Genomic DNA, 10,745 nt, shown 5'->3' with positions numbered 1-10,745 from the left:
GCCGGCGCTGCCTTTTATACAGCGGCAGGAGATGACGTCAGCGCCGCAGAACGGGCTCCCGACTGGCGGAAAGTGCCGAAGGGGTTCGGAAAAAAACCGGCGGGGGAAGGGAGGGCCCCACCCATCCGAGCGCAGCAGGGCGGAGAGAGAGCGCATGCGGAGAGAGCCGAAGTGTTCCGGAAAGTGCCGAGTGGCTCCGGAAAGAGCCGAGGGGCGTGGCGGGATGCCTGAGGGAAAGGGCGGGGTGGGGGCGGGAGGCGGTGGTTCAGTTTCTGGTTCTTCTGTGAGCCTTAAAATAAAATTTAAAAAATAAATAAATAAAACGGGGCAGCATCGAAAATTATTTAAAATATCAACGCAGCACGGCAGTGATGGCAATCTCTGCCGCCTTTTCTGCCCCCGCTGGGGCCATCTTCTGCTCCTGAGGCGCGGAGCTGCTGCAGAGGCAGAAGACCCGTTGCAGATTTCACAGTTAAAATCAATAAAGTCAAAGCAGCCTCAGCAGTTCTGCGTTATTAAAGATCTGAACGATGAAGGAGGCTGGCGTTCTAATGTCAAAAGTTGACAAGGGCGGCACAGCTCAGGCTCCCTGCACAAGCCATCTATTTTTAAAAGCATAAATCCAAAGGAAAATGAGCCCTTAGTATGAATGTTTGAAATAGACACGTGAGAAAGGTTTAGCCAATTCTCTCACGTTCTTACAGGCAGAACATCATCAGATCAAAATACTGAGGGGGTCTTGGTGATGTTTGATTTAATAACATTTCTATTTCAGAGTTTAAATGGAAAAACACACTGGCACTGACGCTGCATCAGAAGCCGTAGGACTGCATGGAACCATTGTCTCTAAGGAAGAGTGACTCACAGCAATCATAGTGCATCTGGGCCCGAACGCACAGCGCCTGTACACGGGAGATGCTGGCATTTGGGACATAAATGTGCGTATGAAAATACCATTTTAGTGTGAACACAAGACCTTATGTGCACTGGGGCTTCATAACACCAAATGGGCCACGTTCAAAGCCACTAAAATAAGCAGAACAGCGTCACACATCAGCCATCAGCTCGAACAGCAGACGCGACCCTAAGATACATCTAAAAATAAATATTGGTTTATTACCAATAACAGAGAATCACAGAATGGACTAGGTTGATAAAGGACCACAATGCTCATCTAGTTTCAACCCCCTGCTCTGTGCAGGGTCACCAACCAGCAGCCCAGGCTGCCCAGAGCCACATCCAGCCTGGCCTTGAATGCCTCCAGGGATGGGGCATCCACAACCTCCTTGGGCAACCTGTTCCAGTGCCTCACCACCCTGTGTGCAAAACTTCCTCCTAATATCTAACCTAAACCTCCCCTGTCTCGGTTTAAAACCACTCCCCCTTGTCCTATCACTGCCCACCTTTATAAACAGCTGTTCCCCCTCCTGTTATTCAAAATTCCTGTGAACATTTAGAAATAGCTTCTAAATACGTGGATGCTCTTTACTGAGGCAGAAAGGGATGCTGTATTTGTTATTCACAAAAATATAGTTACGTTCCTCCTCAAAATATGTCAGAAAACCTCAGCACCTGTCAGGCAAAAGGAAGACAGCTGTGTCCTGCACATACCATCACATCAGGCAGCAGTTTCTAACAGACATTACTGCTCCCCTGAAAAAGAAAAACCAAAGACTGAGCATTTTCAAGAACACTAATTCACGCGTAGAGCTTACATGATATGTGGTAAAAGGAAACTGGGGGAGATTACCAGCATACCAGAACAGCCACCAGTAACACTCACCAAATGAATTCCAGCGTCGGTTTACAAAATACATACATCAAATATAAACATGATTTATTACTAGTTTTTAAGTCAAAGTTCAGTATTTTAAAAAGGCCCAAGTACACTATAATACATATGTTACAACCCTTTCTCAGAAAATTTTATATTTGTACATTAAAAAAAAAATAGAACATTAAATTTGTAATAAAAAAAACAAAACCATTTCACATCCATGTACGGCCCTCAAATCCACTTTTTACAGCTTTGAATTCTGAAGTCTTCACGAGTATCAAAAAGCTACCTGGTAAAAATAAGTTTTAATTGGCAACTGTATTGTGCAAAAATCATGCACTGCCTTCTAAAACTCTGAAGCAAATTTTCTCATCTTGGAGACCACCAAAATAGTTCAAGAACAGCACTGTACATCGAAGACACCTCCTCCTACCCTCATCTCCCACATCCACTAGGAAGGAAGCCACTGAGTTTACTGACATCTCCCTCCAGCAGCTATAGAAAAGACACAAGCTGCATCAGATTAGAGAGAAAAAAAAAGTTAATACATTTTTAATATTAAACAGATTCTAAAAATGAACTGTTCTCAGAATAATCCACCATTGGCATAAAAGTATTACAGTACTTGATAAATAAAAATGGCATAACATTGAAAGAAGTATACTGATATTAAAAGGCGCTGATAAAATACAATGCAGTGCACTGCAGGAACTCAAGTGTGCCACTTCCCCCTCAAGTGATGGCAAACACTGGCAAAAGTGCTTCGATGAATGCATCCTTTCACCACTTTTTTATTAAAATAGATTATTAATTTCCATTTATTCAGTGGATAACGGACATTTCTGTAGTTTAAGGAACTCAGTTCTTTCCCCATCGAGTTACTATCCATACACCTTTTAAAACAGCAAGTCTACCTCTCTTATATGAAGAGCACCGTCTTGGAGCAAAGTTACATTCAACAGAGATAAATGTCAAGGCTGATTGGCCAAATACCTTTTACCAATCTCTCGGTAATTTCAAGATGTTGTTTGCAAGAAACAGGATGTAAATACAACACCATAGTTGAGAACAAATTATACAAATGAGAAACAATAAATAACAAAACTTCAAGGTTTCCCCAGTGTGTTTCCAAGATTGATTGCTCTGTTAAGACTTCATAAAGCTTTGAGGTATTTTCACTTCCATGAACAGAACAGCACCAAGCGAATGTTTCAGTTCTGAAATCTAGAAGTAATCAGAATGCTGCACTTAAAGCATCTTCTGCACGTCTAAACATGCAAAGTAGAAATCCTCAGTGTTCCATAATTTACTATACAAAAGCCTATAAAAATACAAAGACCAGCTTCCATCATTTCCAACAAATAAAACAGGACTCTGTTCCATCCAACATAAAATTATTATTAAACAGAAACAAATTGATGGAACATAAACTTCCTGTCCATCGACGTTCAAAATGTTCAGTCAGGAAGGAGCTCTGACAGCACTGGTATCCAGGGAGGAGAAGTATGCAGCAATTCAGGACCTCCAAAAGGAAGGCTGCAAAAAGCCCTTTGGTAATGGGATGTCCTTTTTCTGTAGACTTTCCTAGTGAAGAAAAGACAACAACACAAAGTGCAAAAAGAAGTAAGAAACAGATATCTTAGTTTGCCATCTCTGTATTGTTAACAAAGTACAAAAATTTACAAAAATTTCTTTGAAATTAAAGTGCAAAGTATGATGTTAAAACATGACGGCTTCAGTTTAAGACAACATTCACAAAACAAAATCCAGCATTTAACAGTTCTGCAGGCTTCTTCTAAAAGAATACCTATTCAAAACACAACGCTGCACAGATGCTACAAAGAACAGCTCCAAACATCTGCTTCCTTTTACAGCTAATCAGGGCAACAGCAAAAACAAGCAAGCTGCTGACGAAATTCAGCTGTTAGAAATGACTCAGCAGAACCCTCCCCAACTTGTATGCCTCCTCTCACTGCCACCAGTCTTCACTGAATATCCATTACATCAGCATACATTTTCACTGAGAAAAATACATGTGAGTTAAGAAGGAAGCAAGATGTTTGACATTGCAACTATCATTAAGAAGATTCACTAACCAACAGATCATAGTTACAAGGCTGGACTATCAAGCATGCTGCTAGCAGCACCAGCCTCATTATTGGAGTGATGCATATATAGAACAGAGCAAAGGAAAAAAACAATCTGAGAACTAAAAAAAGCTGTTTTACCTCCAGGAATTGCTTGAAACGTGTTAAAGAGGCCTTCTGTCCAACGTTGGTAATTGCTTCAATCCTGCAGGAATAACAGCAAGTCTCAAAATCTACTTAGCGGAGTTTGATTTACAAGCCGATAGAGATGAGAAAAGGTGGAAGAGTCACTTAAGAGCAAGCACTCAAAAGTAAAGACAGGGACTATTTCCCATCCCAACACAACCATCATACCGTGGGATATACTCTTCTTGCATCAGCAGCAACAGTTTCCAGAACTGACAGTGGTACTGTTTCATGAGAGCATGGCCACACACCTGCAGTACAGAAACACACAAAGATCAGATTCCAGATCTGGGCCTCAAATTAGCATGACAACTTCAATCAACTTGTTCAATATCAATCGCTTAATATTTCATCTGAACACTAAAAAAGACACCTACATCTACTGAGAAAGAAACAAAGCTTCCTGGTTGCCCCACTGCTGGAACAATCACCTGCTTCTTCCTGTTGTGAAGGGGTGGTCATCACTAACGCCAACTTGGTGTTATCCTTCCTTTCATGCCGGTGCCTACCCTCCACCCACCAAAATATAACACCTCTCCCTAAAACACCATTTGTTAAGGCACACTGTGGCCATCTCCCAGTCTTGAATACTGCAGTATGTATCCGTCAACGTTCTTCACGTGGACAATCTATCAAATACCTCTGGTGTGTTTTGTTTTGTACTTTACTTTGGCATTTTGTACATTTTTAGAAGGCACTGGAAAAATCACAAGAGCTGCATAAAAATGCATCGTGTTTGACAATGCACCTCTCCTACCTCCAACCTTCAGATTTGGCCCTTATTTAGGACATCCCTGCATCCTAGGCTACAGGATCAATACAGATTAGGCTCCGTCCCTTTCAATGAGAAAGAATCCATCCTGTCTTATAAAGTAGCAACAGAAGCTGAAAAGGCCACAGGACCTCACTCTCTGCGCTGCACTGTACAAACTGGCACCAAATGATGAGCAGATGTTATTCTTACAGGAGCATGCAACTACTTTTAAAATATTAGGAATCTTGAACTAGATTCAGCCCCAAAGCTGTATATACCTGGAAATATTCACATTCCTTTCTGAGGAAAACATGGACAGGTTAAAAAAAAAAAACTTGCTGTTAAAACCCCACCTCAGTCAGCAATCTCTTCTTTCTCATACTAAAATGTCACCAACTGGGATCCCTTTAACCACCAGTAATCCCTGTTACTGTCTCACCTCAGAAAACAAGCATGACTTTATTTTTTTGTAATTGAAGAGACAAAAATCCCATTTGCTTATGTTCTTTATCAGTGCTGTGCTGCTAAGTGGGCTCACACTGTGACATCACTGACCTCCAGAAAATCATACAGAAGTGTGGCTGTCACAACCACAAGAGGTTCCATGTTCAGCATCTGAGCAAGCCAGCACCACCCATAGCTCAGCCCATGAGGATGTGCCTAGAAAGCAGTAAAACAATTTAATGTTACAGAACATGTAAAATGCTATTAGAAAAAGACATATCTTATAACTTCCATTCTCTTCTATAGTTATTTTCCAACAGCCTTACATACAACTTGTGATGAAAGTACTACAAAAGCAAAGGTCTGTGCTACAAATTACTTTGTACTGCTTTGTTTGTTCCAGTTGTGACCACTTCCCTCCAAATACATCACAAGTTAGTTTAGGTTAAACACACTTCAGCTGCAAGCTGAGTTTTCAATACATCTGGGATAGCAGCAAAGTTCTGACTGTGCTGTTACACATCCATACCCCTTGTTTGTTCCCGTAAGGCCAGCGGAGCTGAATGAGAGCAGCATACAGACGAATCAGTCCGGACATCCGTTTAAGAAAATGATCTTCCTCTTCCATCTTAGAATCCTGAACTAGATACCCAAGCATCCTAAATAGAAGATGTTACAATATTAGTATAGCTAAAAACATTTATATCAATTTTTGCAGCTCTCAGCTTTAAGTCAACTGCGCTGAGACAAAGGATACTCTAAAATTGTAAGAGGTACTGCAAAGGCTGATTGTTACTTCGTGGATCATATATTCCACTGATTTATATCATACAGAATCTTTAAGTCCTGTATTGGATATTTCAGCTGAAACCAAGCCGTGGCTATTATCTGCTCTTTGGGAAGATGAAACGAAAGAACATCCATTGCCCCTAAAAATATTCCCAAAGCTGAAGGACACAGCATCCTCCAGGGGTGCAGCTTCAGGAGCTGCACACTTCTGAGTAAACCTTCAGAGTCTGTGCCAACATGGCACAGTGCCTTCGTAATTAAAGATGGGAGAAAGTGGAGTTCACTCAGGAGAATACATTCTTTGCCCTTCTACAGCTGAAGAACTTCAGTAATTAATTTACCTCTGATATTCTTCCATAGAAGCCCCCTCTTTGTATGCAGGGTAGAACGGCACAGAATAGGGGCATGTCTTGTGCAGATGAGCTAAAAAGAGTTCTCCAACTCGAGGGTGCACTTCCCAGATTCCTGATATCACCAGTGCAATTGGGAAAGCTGACTCACGGTGAGAAGCTACTTCTTCTTCTCCTTGTCTCTGGAGGGGGGAAAAAAGTTGAAGAGGGACAACAGTGTCCAAAAGAACTTCCTAAAGCACTAGCTACCTATATCTGCTCAATAAAGAGAACAGTTCCTCACCACAAATTTCTCTGCAAGCTTGTAATGAACAAAATCCAGGCCTTGTGGGAGCTGAGTCACCAATACAGTTTCCCCTACGCTCTGAACAGGCTTTCCAGAGAGCAAGTTATTGAGCTTGTCAAATATCTGTCTTAGCTGAGAGCCTGTAAATAGACCAGAAATTTAGAGACAGGAGGTCAGGAAAAAGCAGACAAATCTCAATCAGATCCCATCAATAAACCATAGATCTACGCTCTGAGGAGCGAGGCTCCTCCAACTGCTGCGATTAAAGAAATGGGATCATGATGAAGCAAGGTGCCTCTGAGGGAAGTAAGACACTTGAAAACCATAAGAATGCTGTGCTCTAAAGAATCGGGCGCTTCCTATAGCAGCTCTCTCTTGTAGGAGTAATTACAGAACCTGTGGGTACTTCGTGTCCTACCAAAATCATCACAGCTAAAGGCATTACAGTTGGATTGGGTTCTTAGCATTTTCCTGACCTGCAATGGTAGAGATCTGGCTCACAGGGATGGTAACCGCTTTCTGCAATTCCATTCTTATCTTCTTAACCTGCAGAAGAAGAACAGTAATTAAAAAAACCCACCACTACTCTAAAAACCTTCGTAGAACAAGAGGTCTGACCAAGGCTGGAAGGCAGAGCTTCAGTGATATGACAGCGTGAACGAGCAGACTGAACAGAGGCTGCTGTTAGAAACTGTTCTAATGAAAGCTCCCTCACATCCACTAGAGAGGAAGATAATCACTCTTCAGCAGTATTAATCACTTGTTCATACCTCACTGTCTTTGGAGTGGCTCATTGCACTGAACGCAGCAGCACACTGGGCTGCAGCATCTTGAAGCTGCCGGTGCCACTTCATAATGCCTTCCTCTGCCTTAACTGAAAGTGCTGCATAAAAACAATTTAAAAAGTTAGAGAAGTTGTGCTGTCACAAGAATAAGATTCCAAAATAGCATTTGACAAAACAGTGAAACAGAGCATTAAGAGAAAAGGAGAATGAAGAGACAAAAGAAAGCCCAACCAACCTCCCTTCTGCTGCTTTCCTCCCGATGGCTGCGCAGGGGCAGGAGTCTGAGCTTCTGCCTGCTGCTTCTTCAGTAACTCCTCCTGCTTCTGTTTCTTTTCCTGCTCATCTCTCCTCTTCTTTTCTTCCACAGCTGCAGCAATTTCTTGCTGCATGCTGGAGATTAGCCCTCGCATTTCCTTCAGGGCTTGTTCAGTATTGGCCACATCCATTTGAGAAGGAAAACCTCTCTATCAAGAGACAGAGAAGGCAATATAGCACTAGTCTTTGGCTCTGCTATACGCAGACCACCATATCAAAGAGCCCAAAGCCTTGGAAGCACTAGGTTGTGTTAGAACAAGCTGCATTGGAAGAGAACCATGGGAAGCTTTAAGAAGGGACAAAGGGAAGAACAACCCACTACCTCACTGGTGGTGCGGATGAGTCCTGACACCAGCCCACAGATCTGGTTTCCTCGATTACTGTATGCAGAAAGGTCAATTTTCGGCAAGTCCTTGTGTTTGTAATTGGGATCAATCTGCTGGTTCAGCTGCAGCAGTTCCTCCTGAATTGAATAGAGGCGACGTAGTCTTTCCTGGCCTTCTTCCCTACGCAATCGCTCCTGCTCTTCCTGGCGCTGCCTCTGCTGCTCTGCCTCACGCAGCTTTAGGTTCAGTATCTGGAGAAAGGACGAGACAAAGTAACAGCAGCTTTAGAGGTCCTTTCTGTCTCAAGGAAAGGAAGATGCATACGGAAAAAAAACAAAAAAAACCACCACAAAAATCCCACAATTTTTCACCAGTTACGGTCTGAATTCCCCCCACAGAAGTACTACAGAGCCTGGAAGAGCACAACTGACAAATTTTGCTGCCTACAGCACCCTTGGAACCAGAGGACTGGAGGCTCAAAGGGCATCTTAGGACTGTTTGGTACTCACAGGGTTGGAGAGAGGAAAAAAAAGATTCAAAAAGATTCAGGTAGAAGCTAAAGACAGAAAGCATATTCCACTTTCCTCAGTAAGTCAGCAAAGTTATAAGGATCTGTCTAAGAACATCCCAACGTGCCACTTTTATATACAAGATAAAATACTCTGACTCTACAAAAGGCAAACCAGCCCCTAAAGAATAGTGCCTCCTCTACTAAAAACAATACCTTGACCAGTTCCAAAGAGCGGAACAGAAGCCCTCATCAGCAATCTTTGAGCAAAAGTTAGTTCAGTTCAGTTCACTGCTCTGCCCCTACAATGCGTGCGCCTTTACCATATTTCCACCACAATGCAGCAGGGCCAAGGACAGCACCACAAAATATCTTCTCACAGCACAACTGCCACATACTGGCAAATATATCAGTTGGCTCTTTTCACTTCCCACCACATAGCCATGCTCTTTGATAACACAGAACTGTCACACACCTTTGCTCTGTGTCGGTGTTCTTCTTTCAACTTCTCTTGCTGTCCCTGAGTTTCCTTTAAACTAAAACAAACACAGAAAAGCATTCTGTTAAAGACATGAACAAGAAAACACAAATACACACACACAGTGAATTACTTGTAATATTTTTCAAGAATGAATCCTCCCTTTGATTAAACGTTATAACGTCTTAAGGATACCAGAACTAATCTCACCTCTTCTCCATCACTTCTCGCAATTCTTGGATCTCCTGACGCCGCTTCAGCTCCTTCATTTCATCAAACCGTTTCAGCTGTTCTCTTGCCATGTCATATGCTGCCCTCACCATCTGCTCCTGCTGCTCCTGCCGCTGCTGGAGCCTCTCCTGCAGGATGCACAGGTGCCAGAAGCACCACAGTGTAGCACCCGAATTCACCAGAAGGAAATACAAACAGAGCTGTCCAGAGACAGCAACGTGGTCCACGTGATGCTGTCCTACACCAATGTCCCAGACATGGTTTAGGATCAGTCATGCTTTTGTTTTATTTACCCTTCCTTTCATCCTGTATATCTCTTCATACATCTGAATGCAGCCTTCAACTTTTGCCATTTTAGATACAGGAGGGATTGGAAGGACTTCTTGATTCACTTCTAGCACACCAGGATCACTGCTTCCCTGCAAGGCCAGTATAATAAGTAGAATCAGTGACTGAATACAGTATCAGACGCTCATGGAGGAAACCTCTTAAACTGCACTTTATTCACGGAAAAACAGACAGCTGAGTCAACCAACATGCAATTTGTAGAGCAGTTAAATAACCCAGCCTCACAATTCTAAGGCATCTTCTGTCAGCTACATAAGGGCTGGACGATGACTTTTCCCAATCATTAAATCTGGAAGCAGAGATAGCAAGAGCTCACCGACTTAGACTGGAGGGAACCCCCAGGCTTTCTGTGCATTCACAGATGTTAAGCTGGAGGAAACCAGGATTCATTTATTTTTTTAGACTGCTCTTCAGGAGGAGCTCTCAACCTCCCTAAGAGCTTTTATCAGATCCTGCTGATATATTCCTCAAGTCTACATGGGGCCAAGATGACGCAAACCTTCACCACTCAGTATCACTGCTGTGCATGAAGCTCTCTAACACAGAGCTGCAGACATTTGTTCTCAGGGGGTTCATCAACTTCACTACTCCACAGCTCAGCCTCCCCCCTTTTGCCCCTTTAATGGGAACGCTGCTCTTCGTACCCATCACATCACCCCGGTTATGCTACAAAGAGCTGAAGCACAGCACGCCTTCCTCCACAAATTAACAGAGCACAACCCAAAACGTATCAGACGTTTCACAGCGGTGAGGAAGCTCTTTTTCTCGGTGCCGGGCTGCAGTTACAGCTACCTTGGTCTCACTCCGTGAGGGCGACGAGGGCTCCTCGCGGGCGGGCGCTGAGTTCTCCTCAGCGGGCGGAGCTGCGTGAGAAGCGACTCCTCTGGGCGCACAACCGGAGCGTGCCGCCACCTGGGCCGGCGAACCGGCCATCCTATCCAGGACCCAGCCGGCATAGGAGGACAGCACCAGAGGAGAAATGCATCCTTCCAAGATATCCTGAGGAGAAACGCGTTTTGGCGAATAAGAAACGCGTCGCGAAGGTAACGGCGCGGTAACCCGCGGCTCCGCGCAGCAGCGC

General features: G+C 43.5%; 1 protein-coding gene across 1 annotated transcript in view; it reads right to left on the bottom strand.

Moving 5' to 3' along the window:
- Positions 1–1,816: 1,816 nt before the first annotated feature.
- Positions 1,817–10,745, bottom strand: part of GLE1 (GLE1 RNA export mediator) — a gene marked incomplete at its 5' end in the record, with an annotated part of 9,170 nt that continues 241 nt past the window's right edge. Inside the window, 15 exons of the mRNA XM_010721132.3 lie at positions 1,817–3,361; positions 4,006–4,069; positions 4,219–4,301; positions 5,360–5,464; positions 5,778–5,907; positions 6,379–6,569; positions 6,671–6,813; positions 7,150–7,219; positions 7,444–7,556; positions 7,694–7,922; positions 8,096–8,350; positions 9,083–9,143; positions 9,296–9,444; positions 9,610–9,735; positions 10,457–10,663. Coding sequence (XP_010719434.1) covers positions 3,293–3,361; positions 4,006–4,069; positions 4,219–4,301; positions 5,360–5,464; positions 5,778–5,907; positions 6,379–6,569; positions 6,671–6,813; positions 7,150–7,219; positions 7,444–7,556; positions 7,694–7,922; positions 8,096–8,350; positions 9,083–9,143; positions 9,296–9,444; positions 9,610–9,735; positions 10,457–10,663 — 1,995 coding nt within the window. The remainder of the gene's footprint in view (positions 3,362–4,005; positions 4,070–4,218; positions 4,302–5,359; positions 5,465–5,777; positions 5,908–6,378; positions 6,570–6,670; positions 6,814–7,149; positions 7,220–7,443; positions 7,557–7,693; positions 7,923–8,095; positions 8,351–9,082; positions 9,144–9,295; positions 9,445–9,609; positions 9,736–10,456; positions 10,664–10,745) is intronic.

The sequence above is a fragment of the Meleagris gallopavo genome, chromosome 19, assembly GCF_000146605.3.
Source record: "Meleagris gallopavo isolate NT-WF06-2002-E0010 breed Aviagen turkey brand Nicholas breeding stock chromosome 19, Turkey_5.1, whole genome shotgun sequence".
Classification (NCBI taxonomy): Eukaryota; Metazoa; Chordata; class Aves; order Galliformes; family Phasianidae; genus Meleagris; species Meleagris gallopavo.
The sequence above is the reverse complement of the archived record's forward strand: the minus strand, read 5'-3'. Positions and strand labels throughout refer to the sequence as shown.